The 23238-nt window shown below is 46.9% G+C and overlaps 1 protein-coding gene across 7 annotated transcripts in view; it reads right to left on the bottom strand.

Moving 5' to 3' along the window:
• Wipf1 (WAS/WASL interacting protein family member 1) overlaps window positions 1-23238 on the bottom strand; it is a 105831-nt gene that overhangs the window by 14900 nt on the left and 67693 nt on the right. For 6 of the 7 annotated variants that reach the window (XM_060390442.1, XM_060390443.1, XM_021649947.2 and 3 more), the window contains 2 exons: window positions 4849-4937; window positions 1302-1431 (listed from right to left, as the gene is read on the bottom strand). In XM_060390442.1, the coding sequence (XP_060246425.1) occupies window positions 1302-1431; window positions 4849-4899 (181 nt within the window). In that variant the 5' untranslated portion in view covers window positions 4900-4937. Of the gene's footprint in view, window positions 1-1301; window positions 1432-4848; window positions 4938-11702; window positions 11948-23238 lie in introns of those variants that run through there. The other variant, XM_021649948.2, reaches the window with a different exon arrangement.

Genomic DNA, 23238 nt, shown 5'->3' with positions numbered 1-23238 from the left:
CCTTAGCACTACTGAGCTTTTTGGAGAGGAAAAGGCTAACATTATTTCCATATAATATGTAATTATATTTCCATATAATCGAAGGCATAGACCTTGAAATCAAAGTTGACATTAGGATCCAGGAATAGGCCCAAACTGTCCAGTTTCGTTCACATTTGGCCAAATAAAACCCACACCTCCTCCTCCAGGGCCCCAGAGTCTGGTAGTAGAGAGAGTGAGCATCTTCTGTCTGGAAGTTGGTAGCCAAAGACGACACTTCAGATGGCTGTTGGACCAAAGCTTCCCAGATAGAACTGTGCTGGGCTCTCAGACAGAAACCCTGTGGGGCATTTTGATCAAGAGCCCAGACTGTTAGTCACACACTGAACACCCACAGTTCCTTTCTGAGCACCGTGCATTCTCATATGCACCTGACAGCAGAGCCCTGGTCAAAGCCTTCATTTCCCCATTTTCTTTATCTCCCTCTCTGACTCCCCCTCCCCCCACTTCTTCCGTCTCTACCTGCCAGTCCCTTTCCCCAGTGATTCCCTACCTACCTCCCACCCTGTATCTTCTGTATCTTTATTTACCCGTCTGCAAAGCTGCATTTGGTGACAGCCCGGTCAGTTTCCTACATGAGAGTCTAAATGAGATCTGAGGCTAGAATAAATCCCCGTGATATGGAAAGGACCTGGATCCAGACAGGGATGGTTCTCACTTCATCACAAATGCCAATGAGGAGGCTTACATTGTGCACCCTTGCTTGTCTATATAGATCCTGCTTTACTGCGGAAGTCTTCTCAGACTTAGATGTACAGAGAAGCAAACTTGTGAGCTCATTTCCTGTCTGCAAGCTCCTGGGAATCATGTCTTTCTCTAGAATTCCACCACAGGCTCACTTGATGCCAATAAAGAGGTGTCTCCACTTTATAAACAAAGACATTAGGCTTGAAGTTGTGGCCTGATGGCTGAGTGGGACTCTGAATCCTAATTCCGAGGGGAGGACACTTTCCATGTTTCATGCTGCCTCGTCAGCTCTGATGCCAGGAGCAATGGGTTAATCTCCAGAAAGTGCTGTGAATAATTCAGAGAATCGCTGCTGTGTGTTTCTTGGACAAAGAATTATTATGCTGGCTTCCTGCAGCATTAGAGGAGGCTCAAGCCAAATCTGTGGCTACAATGACTAACTCAGTCCTGTCTTTTGCTAGCTTTGCAGCTGTTGAGAGAGGGGAGGGCGGGGGATGAAGAAGAGCTGGGTGGAGGCATAGGTTGGCTATTAAGCTATAAACCATTTAGTACCGTGGAAAAGAGTTTTCACTTACTGTCCAATATTGGGGCACTTCTGTCATTGGTGACTGTCTTCTTCAGTTTCTTCCCTTTGCTGATGTCAGAGAGAAGAGCATTCCTCCCGGCCTGTTCTGTCTTATTCAAGGTGGGTTTCTCGGTGTTGGCCTGAAAGGTAACCATACGGATTCATCTGCTGCTCTGGGAGGAAAAATCATGCCCTGTATCACTCAGTCGCGCAGGAAGAGGCTCTAAACTCTATGTGAGTTTTGGATTTCATTCTCTTTAAGACCCAGGTTCCTGGGATCAGATACAGCAACAAAACACAGGAAGAGTAAGACTGTGCTAATATCTGAATCTTCAGACCGTAAACTGTCCATCAACAGCCAGGGTGTGCTGGCCTCCTCACGTGAGGGAAGACACTAAGTCTCTGGGGGGAGTCTACGGCCTGCCATTGGCCCTCTTCTGAGACAGCATCCTGAAGAACAGAGGGCCTTCCCATCACTTAGCACTCACCTGCTGCAAGAAAATGGTGGATTTTGCCAAACAAGGGTGTGTTTTTAACTAAACTTTTAGAAGACAATTTCCTCTCAGGACATTGACAAAGGTGCTTTTCTCTTCTAACTTGTCAGCTTTATTTTGGCATAATTTCTATATAAATGACTCTCTCCTGTCACTTCACAGTACTATTAGTTTTGGCAAATGTATAGTCAAGATACAGAATGTAATATTTTTCCTTACCCAATAATTCCCTCACGTTCCTTTGGCTATACGATGCTTCTGGTGTTTGACCCCGTCAAAAGCTTAGCCCAGGGAAAGTACACAGCTGCTTAAAAATGCTTGGGCATTCCTTCTAAGTTCCTGATGGTGAAACTGAGGTCCTGATCCTTTAAGGTCATTTTAGGTACGTGGACACTCATGTCTAACACACGGACTTTGAAAGTAAGAGCCTCTCCCATAATGGACCCAGGTTCGGCCTTGCTCATTCCAGGGCGTGTGGCTGCCTCCAAGTCAAAGGTCCTTCCAGCAGGCAAGAGAATCCCCAGGGCTGGCCCCACCCTCCCGAAAGGGGTGAGATCCCAGATAAGCCAGTTACGCATGAGGAGTAAAGCTGAGCAGCACATGGTCTGCTGTCTCACCCAGTCTTTTATTGTCAGCATGAGAGGCTGAAGGGCAGCTCAGCTCTGCAGAATGACTGTCCACATACTGAAACACTGAGGCATCCCTCGGTTGTGAGGGTGACAGCCAAGCACTTTCTGTGCATTGTATTTCGTTTTAATTTCATCTTTATCAACCCCATGTGTTAGTTCCATTTTATGTAAGATGCACACACACTCTGCCCAGTTGCAGAGGCTGAGAGGAGCCGCTGAGATCTGAACACCGGCAGTCAGACTCCAGGACCTTCCCTGGAATCTGCAAGAAGGGTACATGTGGGTACCCAAATGTTTCTTCCCCATAAGCCCACAATACCCCTTGGAAGCAGCTTGCTAGTTCTCGGCTCTCCTTTTAGACATATTCCTTATGTGGGTAACTTGGTTTTGCTAGTGATTTTAGTCTCTATTACACCTAAAAGATCACGGAGAAGCCTTTAAGAACCACCTGGTCCCTTCATTTAAAGAACAGAAAATCAACCAAGGCCTAGAGATTAACTGATATGTCCATGATGGACATTTTCAATTTTGAGTCAACAGCGGTGGCTTCCCACTCGGCTTGACATTTGTCACCTGACCTCCTCTGATGCCGACCTCTCTCTTGCGGCAGACCAGGACCCTTAACTACATTGCTGAACTAGGTTGGCATGCCCCAGTGGTCACCACTGCAGCCTTCCTTTCCTCCTGGGTCTTGCTTTGAGTTTTGTATTTGTATCGCTGGCTGGCCTCAAGTCTCCTGCCTCAACCTCCAGAGTTTGAACTGCAGGTGAGCCGCCTCACCTGGCTCCAGACTTTAATGCTTTAGGCTCAACAGTCACGATTTTTAAAATCTTCTCATGCTGACTGCGTTGTTATTTAATATTTTCATTAAATTTATTCACCATATTATTTTCCGTACTTTTTTTTTTTTAATGAATACTCTCTTTCAGATTAAACCACTGGCTTTTAAATCAGCCTCTGGTTTTGATATGCCAATCATAAATTTTTAGAACACATAGTAAAATAAATATATCAGCATTAAAATTCTAAAACGTATCTGGTGTGCCAATTAGTAATGACAGGCAACTCACATTTTGGGAGAAATACAGATAAACTAATCTTGCCACATTAGCCAGCTAAGAGTGTTTTCTAATTAATCCACACAAGGGCTGCTTAAAATTTCTTGGACTGCCACTCTTATAAAAAGAAAAATAGCTGTTAGTGATGGAGCATATCTGTAATCCCAGCACTCAGGGAGGCAGAGGCAGGTGTATCTCTGTGAGTTCAAGGCCAGCCTGGTCTAAAGAGCAGACCAGCCATGGCTACACAGAGAAACCCTGTCTCAAAAACCCCAAATAAAGAAATAAATATAAAAATGAGTTGGTTGAAAAGAACAAGCCTAACTCCCATCAAATTGCTATAAATATTTTAACAGGCTAAACACAATTTCTGTCCTTATGCCCATAGGGACTCTCACAGGAAGCTGGGGGACCAATTCTTAGTAGGTTGGAGTCTCAAAAGAGTTATATAAATGTGTTCTGTGGGAATCTGGAGCAAGAGACTTTTTCCCCCAAGCCTCAGTTTCCCTGTTCAAGAAATGAAGGGATCCAATCATCAGCATTTGGCTCCAGAGCAGCAAAGGTTCACATGGTGGGCAGGGATTCTGAATAAAATGTAGCTTGGAAGGCTGGAGAGATGGCTCAGAGGTTGAGAGCACTGGCTGCTCTTCCAGAGGTCCTGAGTTCAATTCCCAGCAACCACATGGTGGCTCACAACCATCTATAATGAGATCTGGTGCCCTCCTCTGGGGTGCAAGTGTACATGCAGATAGAACACTGTATACATAATAAAATAAATAAATAAATAAATCTGAAAATAAATGTATGTTGGGGTCTTCATGTATGTGGATGCATTGAAATTCCCTGATAGGCCCATCAAGGGACCAGGAGGAGTTCCGTGATGAAATTCCTTTGGGAAGTAATCATCTAGACACAAAGATGGGTTTAAGTGGGTGTGAGAGTGTGTGGGAGAGGTGGAGGGAATAACAGAGTGTGAAGAAATGGGAGAAGACAGAGAAGAAGAAAGGGGTGAGGCTGGAAGATGGTGGGTATATTGCAAAGAGCCCTTGCTTTCTGGACCAGCCCGCCAGGAGTTCATTTTAATGGGAAAACAGTACATCCTGCTTCCAGAGCTGTCCTGCAAAGCCTTCTACAGCAGACCCATGCCAGAATGCCAACGCGCTTACAACGCAGCTCCGTGCCAGGGTCTGACTTTGTTTGGTCTTCTTCAGTCACAGAGCGAAGGCAGAAAGCCATTGTGTTGGCCTGCTCCATCAAGCATCCCAGCCCTTGGGAGGTAAGGACGAAGACCAGCTTGGACTATGCAGCAAGATCATCTCTGAAACTATTTTTGTTTTTTTTTAAAAAGAAAAAGTGAATAGAGAAAAGATACTCACGACTGCAAATGTTGGTGGCGGTGGGGGTGCTGGCGGGGGAGGGACCGGCATCTTGGACAGCTAAGTTTTTAACAGTCTTGTGGGTAAATCTGTAAAAACAAAACATATCGGCGTGTCAGTTCTCTTGGTAATAGTCTATGTGAACCTCTCTGCTTGTCTAGCACCGTGACGCAGGCCGCCTTTCAGAGGGGATGGGGTGACTACCCTTCCCTCATAGCTCAGGTAGGATGGTTTAGGAGGGACCCTGGCGGGAGGGGACGTTTGAGTGGAGATGCAAGGTGGCTGACAGTCATACCCAGACCTAATGCTGTTCAGTTCTGTCCCTGCACTGCAGGCCACAGTGGGGCAGTGCAACTGAGGCACGTTTTTGTAGAGGGAAACCCGTTCCTGCAGAAGCGGGAAGAGAGAGTTTCTGGGTACTGGCCTCGTGAGCTCTGAGTGACATGTGCCCAAGCAGGAATTATTTTCCTTTATTCCGAACTGCAGAAAACAAACCTCTTAGCGCTTAAATATTAATTTGCACGACCACTAAAATGTTGACGCGGAAAACTCACGCCTTGAGACAAACCATCCATTGAAATTCTGCAGGGCAGCTTGTCCTGTGAGCAGCACCGCTAGACACCTCACGCCTGCTGCTGGCCATCTGGGACCCGTTCCCTTCAGAGCCAGCTGACTATGAAACGGGACTTAGCCCAGCACAGCAGGGCAGCGCTGCGTTCCAAGCACGTAGGGGCAGAGGCAGGAGAACATGGCAAGCCTGAGGCCTACACAGTGAATCTGGTCTACACAGCAAGCCCCAGTTTAGCCAGAGCTACGGAGAGACGCTGGGCGGAGAGCATATTTACCAGGCTCTTCACTCTGTTACTAATACCTTCAACAATACCGCAAGCTAACTCAGCTGCATTCACCGTGTAGCCAAAAATCCTAAGACCTAGAAAAACTGAGGCTCTCACTAAAAATCTCCAAGGCTGTTCATTGGAATCATGTCCTTTCGCTCCCTGCTTTCCCACGGGGCAACACTGCCCTGCTCGCTCCCTGCCATCTTAAGCGTGTGTGTGTGTGTGTGTGTGTGTGTGTGTGTGTGTGTGTGTGTGTGTGTGTGATGCCTGCCTGTTAACTAGGCTGGAATCCTCCAAAACAAGAAACTGTCCTAGATCAGGGCTGCCCCTGATGAACTATCCCAATCCCACCTCAGCTCTAAAAGGCAGCCATGTACTTGCGCTCATGTACTTGTTTAGCCGAACAGCTTCTAAGCACAGTTTGGATGGAGCCTTCCAGGCTGAGCTTTACCAGAAGCTTTTTAAAAGTCCCAGAAATCCCAGACTCCAGTCTTGGCACATCGCTCACTACATGGAGCAAAGAAGACCAATTTTGGGTCTCCCCACGCTGGCCTCACTGCCAGGCCCACATCTTGGCTGTCTCCTTACCTGACTGCGAACCCTCCCAGGCCTCCCCAGTGACAGGAGGTAAGGTTCTCACTAAGTGCATGTGGGGGAGGAGCCAGGGGTCACAGGAGCAGAACAGTGCTGTCACTGGAACTGCTCACAGTACACCAAGTACTACGAGGCTTGGGCAAAGAATGTGCCGCATCTCTGAGGAGCTCACTGGTACTAACGGCTGGGACTTCCTGAGTGAAATAAAACCCCAAAGCCTTGAAAAGTAGCACTTTCCAGTCTCCTACAGAGTTAACAGCCCACCTCAGTCAGAATGAGGCCTTCCTGAGGGATCCTGGCCCCAGGCACAGACCCCAACACTCCAGGCATTCTAGCCTGGATCCTCACACCCACAGGTCCACAGATGGAAAGAGGAGCTTGCGAACTTGAGGGAATCAAAACAGAGCGCATATTTTACAATACAGTGCCATGCTTCAATACTGCATTGAACCTCACACCCTGATCCTACAGCGCCTGCTGCCTTGTAGCTGGGGCCCATTTGCTAACTATGTGGTGCTGGGGCTGAAGGATACCAAGGAACACCATGAGTGAAAGAGACACTAGCTCACTCCTTTTTCCCAGGGACTCAGCCATGGACTTGTTCTAGGAAGCTCTCCAGTTCTTCAGTATGCAAGGAAGGCAGAATTATCCCTGAACATAAAACGAGTGATTCTGGGACCGAGAGAACTTGCTAATCCTTTAACTAAGATGCTCACCAGTCTAAAGCTAACTTAGAATTCACTCTACAAGGCCCACACTACAAGTTAATCTGAAGGGTGGATTTTCAGTGAACCCCCTGGGAACACCTGACAGTCCTCAGAAGCGGGCTTTCTAACCCTGGGGTGCAGGGGTTTTGGAGAGACCAGAAGTGGCTTTGTCCAGTTCCAGGTCATTACTGCCATGGGCTGTTTGAAAACTACGAGCATCTAGTTCCATACATATTGTCAGAGTTGTCCTTAAACACTGCGCTACATAAAACGGAATAGAGGAACAGTAACTCTTTCCCCACGAAAGGCTGACTCACTCGCTGGGTACTTTGTGTGCCCTGTGTGTGGAAGGGTGGGGGAGGGCAGCATGGAAACAATTCAACAGACCCGAAGCCCCAACTGCTCCCTTGCCCTTGTTATTTCTACATTTTCTCTATAATTTCTATTTTAGTCCAATAACGGTTTATGTATAACACACTTAATTTATTTCCATGACTTCTTGTGTTCTCCTGGCTCCTTCCCAACTTAGTTTTGTCATTTTCTCCCGTGATTCCAAGGGGGAAACATTGTGGAGAAGAGCAGGTAACATAAAAATACAGCAACAGTTCTGTTTGTCCTCAGAAAAGGGGAATTCGCTGATCATTAACTTTTAGAGTAAAAGGGAGCTGAGGTAAATAACAGCCAGAAATAGTTCTTATTTTGATGTAAATTCTCCTCACTTATGAATACATATGCATGCCTGTATCTACCCCTCTCTCAGGCTGGGGAAATGTGTTATCTTTCCCTGCCCATCTCTCTCTCTCTCTCTCTCTCTCTCTCTCTCTCTCTCTCTCTGTCTCTGTCTCTCTCTCTGACACACATATTTGGCCAAGAAATAAGAAATTTTAGAATACAATAACTCAGTAGTGTTTAAATGAGTCACAGGTCTGAAATTCACATTGTTATTGCAACCATAAAAATAGACAAGCGTAGGGGCATTCCTGCCAGGAGCTATGGGTCTACTCAGAGGCACATGAAATTATTTAGTCAAATGAAATTAATGAAATTGCTGCTGAAGTCATGACTTTTTTAAAAGCTCAGAGATTTGAGACTCCTACTGGGGGAAAAAAAATTCTTCTTGATTTTATTCCTCAGGGACTCCACAATGCAAACGGAGTTGGTTGGATGTCTTTAAGACCTGGAAAAAACCATTAAAACTAATTAAGGTGAATTTGGCTTTGTTCTTCAACTTCCTGTAAAAGGGCTCAGTGGGAAGATTGATGCTCAGGGTAAACCACAGTCATCCTGTTTCTTTAACACAATCTTTTCACAGGTGCAGTCGCCTGGAGTTTCTGTTTTATGACACCAGTTGCTCGGCAACGTCTGCCCCCCCCCATAGGCAACCTCGATGGCCATTTCAGAGACTTTTAATATCCTTGCAGAAAGGCTCGTTGCTCTTACTGCTAGTTACGGCTGCTCTCCTGAGCTGAAGCAGGGAGGCAAGTAGGATGCAAAGACACCCTACAGAGTCCCAGCTAGTGCTGGCCTGTCCCCACTCGTGTCCAGTGCAACCCGCCCAGGCTGCACCTGGAATCCTCCACTTCCCGGAAGCAGACATGTCCGTTGCTCAGTTGCTCATCTGAAACAGCAGCTTCAGTGACTCCCTGGGTAGTTTTCTCTCTCATGGTATAGCAGGTTTTCCCTGCCACTTTCAGAGGGCTTAACGCTGCTAATTCAGACGCGCTTCACTCAGAGCTCTAGATGAGGAGGAGGTTTGGGGCTGAGATATGGCTGGGGGGCATGGCCCTTGCCAGCCTGTGGCCCTAAAAGCGCTCTCCAGAGCAACATGGAGACTATCGAGGACCTGGGACGCAGACTCACACTTCATCTCCGGGAGTGACCACAGGAGAAACAGAGGTCACCGTGAAGAGCGTATTTTAACCTGCTCTCTTACATGTTTAGTTTAAAAACGAACACAAACTATAGACATCGCAGACCTTTCTAAAAGCGAGAACAGGAGGTTTAGCTGGCGGACTCAGGCTCCTGTGGTGGAGTTTCTCCCCGCTCTCTTCCATACTTTACCTTCTTTAAGGAGCTCAAATCTCAAAGCTGAAGTTTCCCTAAATCCTCAGTACCACATTTAGTATTCCCAAGAGAATTACTCTCTGCCTCTAACCTGCAGTACACACACACACACACACACACACACACACACACAGAGCATTCAGGTCAATACACCGAATATATTTATTTTATCATCTCAAGTATAGCCTTTGAATATGTGCAGAAATGTCACCAAATTTATTTTTAAAAAGGTCAAAATGCTTAGAAAGGAAAATATTTTACTTGTGATTAATCATTTTAAGCATATTTAATGTTGCTTTGATAATTAAAATGAAACACATTGTAAGCTCTGATTCTCAGGACTAGAAAAGGACCCATAAACCAATTGTACAGTTTATCAAATGAGCTCCTGGCTGTGCAGGTGGAAAAGTTCTTGGAATCAAGGACATATCCTCCACACTCAGTAGTCAGGTGGCCTTGGGCCTTGGCCTTGGCCTTAGCTTGCTTACATTCAGTTTCCACTGTGGAGATAATGGTATCTCCCTAATGGGGTTAAGAGTTAAATGAAGCAAGGCTTAATAAGTATTAGCCATTAGTTAAAAGCATAGGAAAAAAAAAGCAAAGTAAAGGACAAATCACACACTAGGTGATGAGAGTGCAAAAGTGAAACCCAGCCCCTTAGATGCACACAGGAAGCTGCCACTGAGTCACAGAGGAGAGGGAGGGACAGACGCGTAAATTAGGGAATCTTGGGATGGCTCTTGGTTAAGACCTCCTGCTGCTCTTCCATAGGACCCGAGTCTGGTTCCCCGCAGCCGGGTCTCAACTTCTGGTAGCTCCAATTACAGGGGATCCTACTCGCTCTTGCCTCAGCAGGCACCTGCTTGTACATGATGCATATAAACTCATAAAGGCAGGCGGGCAGGCGCGTGAATACGCACGCACGCACGCACGCACGCACACACGCACACACACACACACACACACACACACAAACACACACACACACACACACACAAACACACAACAACCAAATAAAAAAATAAAGCACATCTTACATTTCCCAGTAAAGGATCCTTATTAAGGCATTTCTTATTCTAGTGTTTGTTTGTTTGTTTCAGTTTTACTTTTTAGAACTTAAGGTCACAAAATACAGGTGAGTATTTATGGCAGTCCAAAGTAAATGTTCTTTCCAGTATGTAGCACACCCATAACAAATTGATAAGGGGCGGGGGAGCCAGACCCTAAGGCACAGATATACCAGTATTTAAATAAAAACTTTACACTTCCGACAGAAGTTTAAAGAAACTTCTAAAATGTTGCGAGACCTCCAGGGTCTGGAACGCAGGAGCTCACGCCCTCTATCATGCTGAGCGTGGGTCTGGGGGAGTCCCAGCTCACGGGCTGGAGTCTGCTCTCAGTAGAGTGAAAGTGCTGCTGGCAGAGGGAACACTGACAGCCCAGTTCTTCCAGGCCCGGTGCTCCCTCTACGGTTTAAATGCAGGCCTTGAAGGCTTGTGCATAAGTGACCACAGATAAACAGCACTGCAGGAAGCATCTGAGAGGCCCCATGTGGTTTTACGCGAATCACCTGATCTCTTTAGACCTATAGAAGAGTTCTGACTGGCTCGCAATCACCAGAGTGCTGTGAGGCTAGCCTGTAACATGGAGAGGGCCAACACTCCAAGAGGAACCATCCAGGTGGATCCAAGGCCCTAAACCTTCCCTAGCTCCTCCCCTTCCTCCTCTTACGCTAACCTACCCAAACCCGGGTCTACTAATCAGCCTACTTCCTGAACAGGAATTCGTCTGCAGCCTTCATTTATGTTTGTGTTTCTACTCTACACAACAGTTAGGCCATTAAGTTAGTGAAAAACACTTGTCCCCACCGACTGGAGTTGTACACGCCCTCCTTAGTTTTAAAAGTGTCACTCCAGATTTCTGCAAGGGGAAAAAGAAACATGAGTTGCTTTTCCAAGCACAGCCTAGAGAATTTCTTGTTTACATAAAACATTTCTTTAATTCTGCTCCACGGATCTCTGCGCGCTTGCAGCTTTAAAATTTAAAGTTACATTTTATGGTCGGCATAATTTAGTATTAATCATATTAAAGTTAATTATGACAAATGGCACTGACTGATTAACACCAGCAGTTGGCTCTGTACATCTGATCCGATGTGGGTCGAGTTATTCTGAAAGACGGCTTCCTCACAGACTGCCTGAGCCAGGAGCCTCAGGTGAGCAGGTTGGGGGAGCCGGCCTGCTTTGAAATTGACAGTGATCACTTCCACTTCAAAAGTCCTATGGCAGATCAAACCGAAGACTCAGAGGCACCTCTGTGGGTCTGGCTTGGCTTTACACAGCAGAGGCATGTTAACTGACACGAGCTCCCCATCTTATGAAAACATGGGAGAGAAATGAATGTGGATCTAAATTTGTCCAATGGTCAGGAAAAATTCTACCGAAATTCTCCCTGAAATCTTGGCTCAGAGCAAGTTCTGAAGCACTCTCCAAAGCAATCCCCATCGTAGGCAGCAGGAATAAACCACGTGGTGTTCTGCAGAACAATTAAACGTCTTTATCTCAACACACTATGGCCCATTAAACACCATTTGGTTCTTCCTTTTTGCTGAGAAAGGAAATAAATTTAGTTTGAATACAGCTTTTCTTACCATTAAAAAGGAAGGCATGCTCACAGGCTTGGACAGACAGACGGCAAACAAGACAGAAGGCAGAAAAGAAAACTGTTCCTCAAAAAGCATCATCTTCTCACACAAGCGAGGGGTTGTTTCTGGGCAGCCATTTTGGACCAGCTCTGGCCTCCTGTTCAGTGTGACACCCTGAGTCAGAGGCAGGCATCCTTCTGTGGCATTCACTTCCTGCCTGATTAATTTCTGGTTTGGTCCTTCCTCCTTTGCTACAGAAAAAGAAACTAGATTGGTTTTACTTAAGAAGCAAGAAAAAAAAAAAACCCACCCAAAGTTTCTCCTTCCTTCAGGATAGCATGCATCCACTTGATGCTGAGGTAAGTAGATCTCTATGCCTCTCCTGTTAACAGCCCCCCCCACCTCAACACCACTACAAAAATAATTACTCCTGGAACTTGAGATTTCTTCAAAAGAATTCAATTTTAAAGCACCGCTCTCAATTCTATTTCATTTAGCAATATTGAGAAGAGTCACTCAAGAAATAAAAGCCCTTAAGTGCGCTGAGAATTAGTTTAAGTGAGCCTTCCTCATTTGCAGAACATTCAAGAGTGCGGGGAGAAAGTTAGGGTGCAGGTGAGGTGCGCAGGGTGGGTACATCACGGCAAACGAGGCTGGAAGTCAGGATAAACAATCCACAGAGCTGCAGGCCCACAGCTTTCGAGACCTGACTCTTCTGTCCCCTCCCTCCTCCACCCCCATCCCCCACCCCCACATACTTACAAATATCTCCGAGAAGATATTTGACAGAAGCACACAGAAAGGGAGGGCAGAGGCGGGAGTCAGACTTCTTATTTGTGAGGGGGCACAGGAATATAGCCCAGTATTCCACAGGCTTGGGTCACGTACCAAGTAGCATAAAATATCCATATATTCCTCTCCACGCATCTCAGGAACTCATATTCATTTTTTTTCAACACATAACACACAACTGAGAACACGGCTTCCAGGTGAAAGGAGAAGCGGAGCTGTATTTCAGAAAGGTCACTATGTTGTGACCTGTGCGTGTGGAGTCCCGACCCAGGGGTACGAAGACCGCAGGTTAGCTGGCATGCCCCTCCCTGTGCAGGGCCTCATAGAAAAGCACAGGGACAGCTTCAGTGGAGACTGGGTGGAGGAGAGGCCTGTGGGGTGCACTGTGACCAGGAATAGTCCACCTCCTCTGGTGCTTACGCTAGCTCCACCCCAATACCAGAAATACTGATGCTGAGGCGTGCTGGAGATTCTCTGAGATTAGAACTAGCCTCGCTCTAATTGGGCCACAGGCACAATTCCTAGAAGTGGTCATCCAAGGGTAAATGACTAAGGTGCCTGAAGGAATGCAGGACCTAAAGCAGCACCTAGGGCAAGCGGTGCAAACGGGAATTGTTAGGCGTGAGGCCAGACCGAGGCAGAGGCTTGCAGCCCCAGCAGCCACTTCTTCTGAAAACCCTTGGGGCAACAGAAAAGGCTATCAACTCAAAACTTAGATGCTTGAGTGAGTCTGAGGAAGTCTAACTATAGCTGCCTCTAAAATGAGGACGTGGGCAACGAGGTGATTTGTCTATGTATTTACAGTTATTTTGAAGCTCACTATGTTAAGCATCACAAACACACACATACAGAGAGAGACAGAGACACAGACACACACACACACACACACACACACACACACACACAGAGACTATTCAGTATGCACAATTTCCATGGCTGTTCCATCCATCAGTGACAGCTCAGTAAGAAGGCAACATGTCACGCAGAAGGCAGGAGCTCCCAAGAACTCCAGGGAGTAGGCATATAGAATCCAGGTCTCTCCATCTTCAAGGGAATCTGTAAGTGCCGTCTACGCTGGCAATACTTGAGGTGTGCACTATGTAAAACAGATGAATCAGAAGATGGTCCTCTGTTTAAGCACCTCCAACAACAGCTTCTCTTTCTTTTACAAATTCCAAACACCTCGCCCACACCACAGAGGCCCCTAAGACCTGTCTTCTGAGCCCTTTGTGCCCTTTGTCGGCCAGGCTGGCTTTGAATTTGCTGTGATCTTGCCTCTGTCCTCAACCCACAGGGTGCTGGGATTTTAGGTGCTCACCACCACAGCCTGGCTCAAATCCTCTTGCTGATTAACCCCAAGGCCCTTTCTGTTCCTTAACTGTATCAAGCTCATTTGCATCTTGGGGCCTTATGCTAAGTCCTCTCACCTCGGCCTTCCTCTCCTGGGTCCCTCCTGTTGTTCAGATGTTAGTAAAGATGCCCCCTGCCCTATCTGTGCGCCTTCTCTTTGCAGAGTGGATGTCATCACTTGGTATTGCACCTGTTTGTATGTCTCCTCCCCACAATTCAAGCTCCAGGAGAGCTGAGGCCCTGCTTGTCTTGTTTTCTGCTGTCTCCTCAGCATCCAGTTCAGTTTCCAGAGCCTGGTAGGTGCTTGACAAACAGTGGATTTGAATTTCCTGCAAATTCCGCCACACCACAGCATTGCTTTCCAAGCCTGTCAGAGTCAGCTTCAGTTGTCAACTTGACATATTTGACATAAACCCAGAGTCACCTGGGAAGAGGGGAGCTCAGCTGAAGCTCTGCCCGGATGGGGGTAGCCTGCGGCCACCTCCATTCCATATTGTCATAACTGCTAAGCGAGGTAGTAGAGCGCACTCAGCTACGGGCGGTATCAGCTCTCAGCAGTTGGGCCTGTGCTATACAAGATGGCTAACTGAGCAAGCCAGGGAGCAGGGTTCCTCCATGGTCTGCTTCAGTTCCTGCCTCGGGTTCCCGTTTGAGCTCCTGCTCTGGCTTCCGTTAATGACCAGTTCACTATAACCTGTAAGCTGAAATAAATCCTTTCCTCCCCAAGTTATTTTTTGTCAGTGTGTGCGTGTGTGTGTGTGTGTGTGTGTGTGTTTGTTTAAATCAGAACAACAGAAAGCAAACTAGAACCAAACTTAAGATCGATGGTTCCTCCTGAAAGAATAAATATCCAGCAATAACCAACGCCAAAGATGAGATCTAAGCTTTTGGTGGGGAAAACTGAAAGGGCTGTTGTACAGAGAATCATCCATGTTAACCTACTCTCAATAAAAAAGCCAAGACAAGAAAAAAAAAAAAAGCCTAAGAAACAACAGTGTCTAACCAAATAGAAAAACAGTGAAGAATTCTAACCAGCAACCCTGTATTACTCCCGTCACTCCAAATCAACACCTACAAAACTCAGAGCCGCAGTAACATACACAAAGCGTTGAGTTTTATAGTTCAGGCCCATCGTGCTGTGTTTCCACGACCCTCTCCTGTTGCAGCGTATACACCCGGGTAGCACACAGATGTTTCTGATCCTGCATGCCCCCAACCCCTAGCCTTCCCCCATAATACAATGACCTCTCACAGTTTTTTAGAGGGGGAAACACTCCCAGGCTAAACGAACACATCTATACTGTAAGAAGAATCCACTTAGGAAAGTATCCTTGTATGAGGGGACTGGTCTGGCTTACACATGGTCCTGGGTTCAAAACCTAATACTGACACCCCCCCATGTTAAAATATGAATATTGCCTGATTTAAAAGAACAGAAATAAGGGGTAATCCTTTGCCCCATAATTATCAGCAGAGCTGTACGCAGGGCTGGTCACTTGGAACTGGCCTGAGAAAGAGAATCTAAATCCATATTCTGCAGTATTCCATGCACTGCAGATATGAACTGGCCTAATCCTACCTGAGGAAAGATTTGCAACATATTTCACTGTGTTTTGGAAGCTTGGCCGAACCTTTTCGTCTTATTTTCGAAACAAGGGCTTGCTACATGGCCTTGGCCGGCCTGGAACCCCCACACAACCAGACTAGCACTGAAACTGCAGCCTCAGCAATCTGGGTGTTACAGGTCCACCGAGAGCCTTGATCTTTTGGTTTGCTTTGTGGACAGTCCTCCTCGCTCCCTCTCAGGTCCAGATCCGTCTCACTCCACCTCACATACAGACAGCAACAGCATCAACGGCACAGGCATACATTCCGCCCTACAGACTTCTTGCTGATGGCCCACTATGTAATCTGAACCCAGGGAATGACCTCAGAGGAGACTGGCCATGACCTGTGAGGATGCAGGGGCTGGACCTGCTGCATCCACCGTTTGGCCAGCCTGGGTATGAAACTAATCACAACCGGGAATTGGGATGGAAAAAAAGCTCGGCTGAGGTCTGAGCTGTGCCAGCACACAGGCCTATTTATAAATGTTTGTTTACATTTTACTCTTCGTGAGCCAGGGCAGACATCGTGAGTGATACAGTGGCTGGTACCAGACCTGAGCTTTGAATGTGACCCTCACATGCAGTTGGCTGGGTTAAGGTTGGGGAAAGGCGGATATGGACTCTCCGGGGCTAGAGGGTGGGAATCCTTGGAATGTATGCTAGTTATGATATCACCTATTAATCTCTGACAGAGACAAGGAGCTTGCTGATGCTACACCTCTAACAGAAAATAGACAGAATATTAGGCAGAGACTGAAAAGAGTGACTCTGTCTGGGTAACTAGAGGAGACTATAGGTTTTTGTTTTTGTTTTCCCTTGTGACCTGCAACAGAACGGGTGGGAATCCAACATGGCGTCCCGCAACGTAGGAAGCCCCAGGGCTCCCTGCTATGCTCACTGCAGATAAAGCAGAGACAGAAGTCAGGAAGTGTATCTGGAAGGGAGTCTGGAATGCCGTAGAAGCTGATGCCTAGCTGTCTCTGCAAAGCCGCTCTGCTACTTCTCCGAGGGAAAGGGCAGCTGCATTCATAGCTCCGCCCTGGGATCCACCTCACCAGCAAGAGGGGAGGAAAGTTCTTAGACTGTGGCTCAGAAGAGGAAGAAGACAGGTGGGAAGGGCAGGGGAGGCAGGTCCTGCTGCACAGGAACCTCATCGGGGAGTTTGGCTGTCCCTTTGGGGACCTTTTGGAGACAGTGCATCTCTGGTAAACAGTCCACTTGTTATTCTTGGGCTGTTCAGCACCCCCTGCCCCTTACTAGATAAGGAGTTCACGTTTGGGAAGAGTTCACTGCCCCTTCAGCATCGGGACAGCAAGTAACCAGCTCGGTTCTTTGCAGCTTTGGGGTTCCCTGGCTGCAGTGACAGCTTCAGAGATAAACGCACGACTCCTTCCAAATCAAGGAGATTCAGTAAGTGGTATTCTAAGACCCATGGGGCGGAGGCTGCCATTATAATATATAATAATATATTATATTATATAAATATAATATTTATATTATATAAATAATATAATATAAATTATTTATATAATAAAGTATATTATAAACATGGGAGCAGGGTGCAACGGAAGCTAATTCAGAAAGATCTAGAAGGGAGCCTGAAGCTTGCAGAGCACAGAAATAAAATGCAATGCTTAGGCTCCCAATTCAAAAAACAAAACCAGACAACCCCCAAAACTAAAAAACACAGAGCAGCTGTGTTTGTTGGGATTAGTGTCTACGTAATAGGAAAATGAAGGCAAGCAAGTTGAGATGCAAGTTAAGACCAAAGCGGTCCTGAGAAGATGGTTTTCAAAGCTGAGTGAGGGATTCAGACTAGGTCTGTGCACCGCTACTGTCTACTTTTCCAATATTTGAAATGTTTCCATAAAGCAAAGCTAAAAAGAACAAGCAAACAAGAAGGAAAAAAGACCTATGGCCCATTCCCTTCTCCATCCCGTAGAGGCTGTAGGAGTGGTTTCCTGGATTGATTAGCGACTGGCTTGGGTGCAGAGTTAAGGAAAAATTAATCTGTCCATCCCAAAATGATCTGTTGGATAAAATGGGACACTTAGGTCTTTTCCATAAGTGTTAAGAATATAGGTAGTTCTTCCTAGGAAGGGATTCAAGTTCCCAAATTGGAGACTTCAGTGAGAGTGGCAATAATTTTTTTTAAAAAAATAAATAGAACCCCAATCAGTAAGCCTAGGGAAAAAAAAAATACTCCAAGAAGCAACAAGAACAGGTGAGGAGGTAATGGAAGGCGCAGGCCTGATGATTTGGGCCACCTTCTTGTGTCCTTTTTGCTGCCAGGATGATCCTGAACACAAGCGCGACCGTGTCCCTCTGGGACAGTCCTAGCTCACTTAGACCCAACTGTGGACTATAGCTATACATTCCCAAGAAGACTTTATCATGTTTGGAGCCATTTCCCAAACCAGGGCATTGACTAGGCATTTTTGAGCCTTCTGTGGAGTCTTAACACTAGTGAGCCCAGTCCTGGAGCTCAGTCCTCTGCTGAGAGAGGCTACGGTATACAGTTTGAGCACACAAGTTCAAAACAGACCCATGGACCCAAAACTTCAGTGCCCTTTTGGTAAGAGACCTCTACATTCCTTCCCTGTCTGGCAAGGCTCTGGGGGAGGGGGGTTAGCTTATGTATATGAGTGCTCTAGACACCTGCAGGCATTGTTTGACATGATCTGCTTTTTCCCTCCACAGCGGCCACTGCCACTGAGGGCGGGGACTTTGTCTAGAGCTGTCTCCCCAGCTGCTTGGAACAGCAGCTGACACATCACAGAACTTGTAAACACAGGAAAGGGGACTGGAGGAGCTCCCGGTTAGAACATCACTAACCTTATTTCTTTGTAGGAAAAATACTTTTTGTATATGGAAAGACCATGTGTGTGCCCTCTTGTTTTCAGTAATTTCATTAAACTGTGAAAATTTTTCCAGTTGGTCACCAAGTTCCAAAATGTGTCCAGGGGAAAGCCCATACAAGACCCCGAGAATGTTTTTTTACAGCCCACGGGGGAACCACTGGGAAGCCCTTCCATATCCTGCCATGTATACTTTCTGCACACACCGAGAGCTGCTGCTGACGTGTGGCTAACATTTTTACTTTCAGCTGCCTGTGGACAGTTGGACAACCAAAAAAGATGCTGGCCATCTGGGTTCTTCTCCAGCCTCCTCTGTAGCCCGGGGTTACTCCTTGCCTTCTCCTGGAGGACAGAGCCTCAAGGACCCAGAAAGCCTCCCCGGAATCCCAGGGAACAGGGGTGGATACAGTCTGCACTCGGGGCTGACATCACCTCTCTAAACCCTGCCCAAGAGGCTCACTGACCCGAGATGCCCTTGCGGCCCGGGAGCCAGGCCTGGCTGGTGATATGGCCTGAGAGAGGCTGACCCAGCTGCTCTGTGAAGACGGGAATGGAGCATCTGTGGATTCAATAATGAGTGGTTTTCCTGGAAAACAGTATAGGCTGGTACTACATGTGGGTAGAGGCGACAATGGGGTGACCGCAGGTATCAGGCAGACACATGCTGTTCATCCCAAAAAGTTAGAGGGAGGACTTGGGATTTTTCATCATAAACCGATGCTAATGTTTGAGGAGAGACATGCTTAAGTGACTTAAATATTACAGACATCAAGACCTCATTCCATTAATATGTATCCGTTAGAATGTTTTATGCAACAGTTAAAGGAGCTGGAAGAGCATTTACAGTTAGTAGCTGCCGTGTCAGCCAGACACCCTGGCGTGGAAACTCAGTCTCTGCTGCTCAGGGCTTGTTTCCCCTCACCAGTCAGAGGCTGTCAGAGACCGCTGCCCCTGCCCAGCATCAGACCCGGGAGACCGGCAGTCACATCACAGTCCGCACCGATGCATGACGCTTCTGCAGCGCCCAAAGCTGGAAACCCGGAAGCTGAGCTGCCTGAATTCCAGAAACCCTGGCTGCACTCATTGTTCGATTTTTCTAGAAATGTAAAGATTCCACTTTACAACAACGCTGTAAAGATTCCACTTTGCAACGCTTGCTTGCGAAAGAAATGGGAAAGTCGTCAGCATAAAAGAGGGCTCACCCTGTCAACCCTAGCAATAAGAAAAAGAAAAGCAAATAAAGCCAGGACGCTATAAAGGAAGGTCCTTAAACATGTCACCTGACAGCAACCATCACATACATGTTGGCCAGAACCACAGCAACTTGTAGAAAGAGTACTTCTCCGACCACATCTGCAGCATCGTCAGCCTTGGCTGAAGCCACGTTCATTATCAGTCACTGTGGCCAGAATATTGTTTCAAAATCTCTGATGCTAATCCTCACCGTGGCCTTTAAAGGCTCCCCATTACCTCAGCTCCTCTGAGCACACCCATGACATACGATCACACTTGCAACCCTCCTGCAGGATTCTGTTATTCCCAAATATCAGGGGCTTTTGTTTCTTTGTTTGTTTGTTTGTTTGTTTTGAGAACCTGTCCTAGTTAAAGAGAAAAGTTTCGTGAGATTTCCATCAAAAGCTTGCCATTTGTAGAAGACAGTGTGCCCGAGGACACTGCTAATCAGTCTTTAAGCCTGTAACTAGAGTTTATCAATAGTGGTTACTTTGGAATCCATGGAGGTTCCACACAGAGATGCAGACGCCAGCCAGTGGCTTCGTGTGCCCCATCTTGTCAGCTCCACCCCACCGTGGAGGCTGCACTTGATCACTTATAAACTAAAGTTATCGGGGCAGTGGTGGCGCACGCCTTTAATCCCAGCATGGCAGGCCTGCAGAGGCAGTTCAACGCCAGTCTGGTCTAGAGAGTGAGTTCCAGGACAGCCAGGAAAACGGACAGTAAAACCCTGTCTCAAAAATAACAACAACAACAAAAAACCAACCAACCAACCAAACAAATGAAACGAGTGCAGTGGTGAACACCTACAATCCCAGCACCCAGGGAGGCAGAGGCAGGCTGATCTCTGTGAGTTCAAAGCCAGCCTGGTCTACAAAGCCAGGGCTACACAGAGAAACCCTGTCTCAAAAAACAAAACAAAACAAAACAAAAAGAAAAAGAAGAAAATTTACTTTCCTTTTTAAATTAAGATTCCGCTGACATTTTTGAAAACTGGAAATGACGTATAGGCCAGACTATTTAAGAAATCCACTGCAGATGGTGAGGGGCGCTTGAGGCGAGCGGGCGGGAGAGCCGTTGCTTTGCTTCCGGTGCTGAGCCGGGTTTGGCGCTCACGCCGCTGTGGAAGGAGAGCAGCTGGCAACCACCGCAGCTGTTCGGCGCCCGGGGAGATTTCACATTCTGCACCCGGGTGTCACAGGGTCCCCGTGTCTCTCTCCTCCAGCCTCTCAGCACATTTTGCCTTTCTCGGTGGCCTGCCAGACACAGTTTGTTGTACCCAGATGACCCCAGATTCCCTCCAAGAACCTCCCTTCTCCTCCTGGCTGCTCTGAATTCTCCAAATGACTGACTGGGAAACTTGAAAAGAAAATCCCTGCAGCGATGAGGTCAGTCTACCTAAGAGTCACCAGATGGTGCTTCCTGCTTCCAAATGTACGGACAGGTCAGAAGAGGTGCAACCAGGGGGATCAGCTTCACCGTTTTTGCAGGGTCCCCCACCCCACTTTTGACCAAACGGCTCTTTCCCCGGAGACACAAAAGCTGCCCAACCCAAGTCTTGGACCATTTAATCTGCTTCAGGTCCATTCCAACGCGATGACCGGCTGGTGGCTTGTGTACAAAGGAGTTCCATGGTTACATTTAAACATTGACAGCTTTGAGGACAGCAAACTCCCAAGCAGTGTAAAAAGCACATGGTTGATATTTTGTAGGCTACCTCTAGAAAGATATAACAGCTTACCAAGGGGCGGGGGAAACTGTTGAAATGCTCGCTCCCTGTCTTATCCCCTCTACTGCTCAACAGAACAAACAGACAAACGGAAGTAAAATGAAACAACAAGTAAAACTCGACCTGGGTCCTGTTCTTGGCTTCTGAGTGGCCCTCATGTCCTGGTGATGCTCGCACAGTTTTCTGGGTGCCGTGGCTGAAGTCAGCATGACAGAGTAACCCAACATCGCATCAGTTCCGCCTCTGCCCACAAGATGACCCAACCCCCTGGCTGATCTCTGTCACCATAGCTTCCTCTTTTTGTTTTGTTTTTCGAAACAGGGTTTCTCTGTGTATCCTTGGCTGTCCCAAAACAAACTTTGTAGACCAGGCTGGCCTTGAACTCACAGAGATCCACCTGTCTCTGCCTCCTTCTAGTGCCAGGACTAAAGGCATGGGCCACCACACCCAGCTGTTTCCTCCTTCTAGATAAACCTCTCTAACCTCGAGGCCCTGGCAATCCTTGCCTTTTCCCCTGGACCTGACCCTGCGTGCAGTTCCTGTGCTCTCTGAGCACTAAGCGTCCTGTGACGGGATGTTTTTGTCTGGCCCTTCCGCGTGTCTCTAACTACCTGGTAAATCGGTGAGCGCCTCCATGAGGGGATCTCACACACAGCCTCCATTCAACAAACACAGCACCTACCATGCACTCCTGTTGCTTTAGAAGCAAAGATATTAGCATGGTTAGACAACTGAATTCTCCACCTGCAAGGGGCAAGCACTCACACTGGAGCTGACGGTGGGGTGGGATCATGGGAAATGAATTCGAGGTTCCACATGCCACAGTTTGGCCAAGCTGATCTTGGCTTATGCAAAGTATTCTTACCCAAATCACACTTGAAGGTTGAATATTCATATAAAATAATTTATATATATATATTCAGGATCCTAAGAGACCCCTGTCCTTCCTTCAATAAGAGAATCTCACTGAGGCATCAGAAAGAAATAAAGTGGTTGCGCTTTATTTCTTATTATTTTTAAAGAGCATAATTCACTCTTTCAAAAGATTTGTTTATGAGTCCTTCATCTTAAATATTTTATTACTATTATTTTGTGTGTGTGTGTGAGTGTGCACGTGAGCACAGTGTGGAAGCAGAAAAAGGCACTGGAGGTCCTGGACCCAGAGTTGCAGGCAGATATGAGCCTCACGAAATGGGTGCTGCAAACCAAACTCAGGTCGTCTGCGGGAGCATGTGCTCCCAACCGCCTAGCCGTCCCCCAATCCCACTGCTTTTTACTGGGGGGGAGAGGGAGGTCCTAGATAGATGATCAAGTAAAAGCACTCACCATCAAACTGATGACCTGAGTTTGATCCCTGGGACCACAGGTCCCCTGACCTCTACACACACAATAAACAAGCAAACAGACAGATAAATTTTAAAAAATGTAAGGAGAAACGAGCATCTGGAGGAGTGTTTCTCAACCTGTGGGTCGCAACCCCTTTGGGGAGGTTGAACAATGCTTTCGCATATCAGATATTTGCAAAAGTAGCAAAATTACAGCTATGAAGCAGCAACAAAAATAATTTTATGTTTGGGGTCACCACAACATGAGGAACTGTATTAAAGAGCTGCAGCATTAGGAAGGTTGAGGACCACTGCTCGAGGGAGATAGCTCAGTCAGTTAAGATCCCACCTTGTGGGTCTTTAATCCCAGCAGGCAGATCTCTGTGAGTTCGAGGCCAGGCTGGTCTACAAAGTGGGTCCAGGACAGCCAGAGCTCTGTTATACATAGAAATAATTTTGTTTTGAAAAAACAACCCTTTCCTTCCATCTCATTGTATGTATGTATGTATGTATGTATGTATGTATGTATGTATGTATGTATTTTGCAACAACCAGGCAATGGGGACCAAGCTCAGGGCTCCCACATGCTAGGCAAGTGCTCCACCATACACTCCTAGCTCCGAGCAATTAAAATGTGGACAGACTGAA

The sequence above is a fragment of the Meriones unguiculatus genome, chromosome 8 (genome assembly GCF_030254825.1).
Source record: "Meriones unguiculatus strain TT.TT164.6M chromosome 8, Bangor_MerUng_6.1, whole genome shotgun sequence".
In the NCBI taxonomy this organism is placed as follows: Eukaryota; Metazoa; Chordata; class Mammalia; order Rodentia; family Muridae; genus Meriones; species Meriones unguiculatus.
Note: the sequence above shows the minus strand (reverse complement) of the source record. Positions and strands in the feature narration are given on the sequence as shown.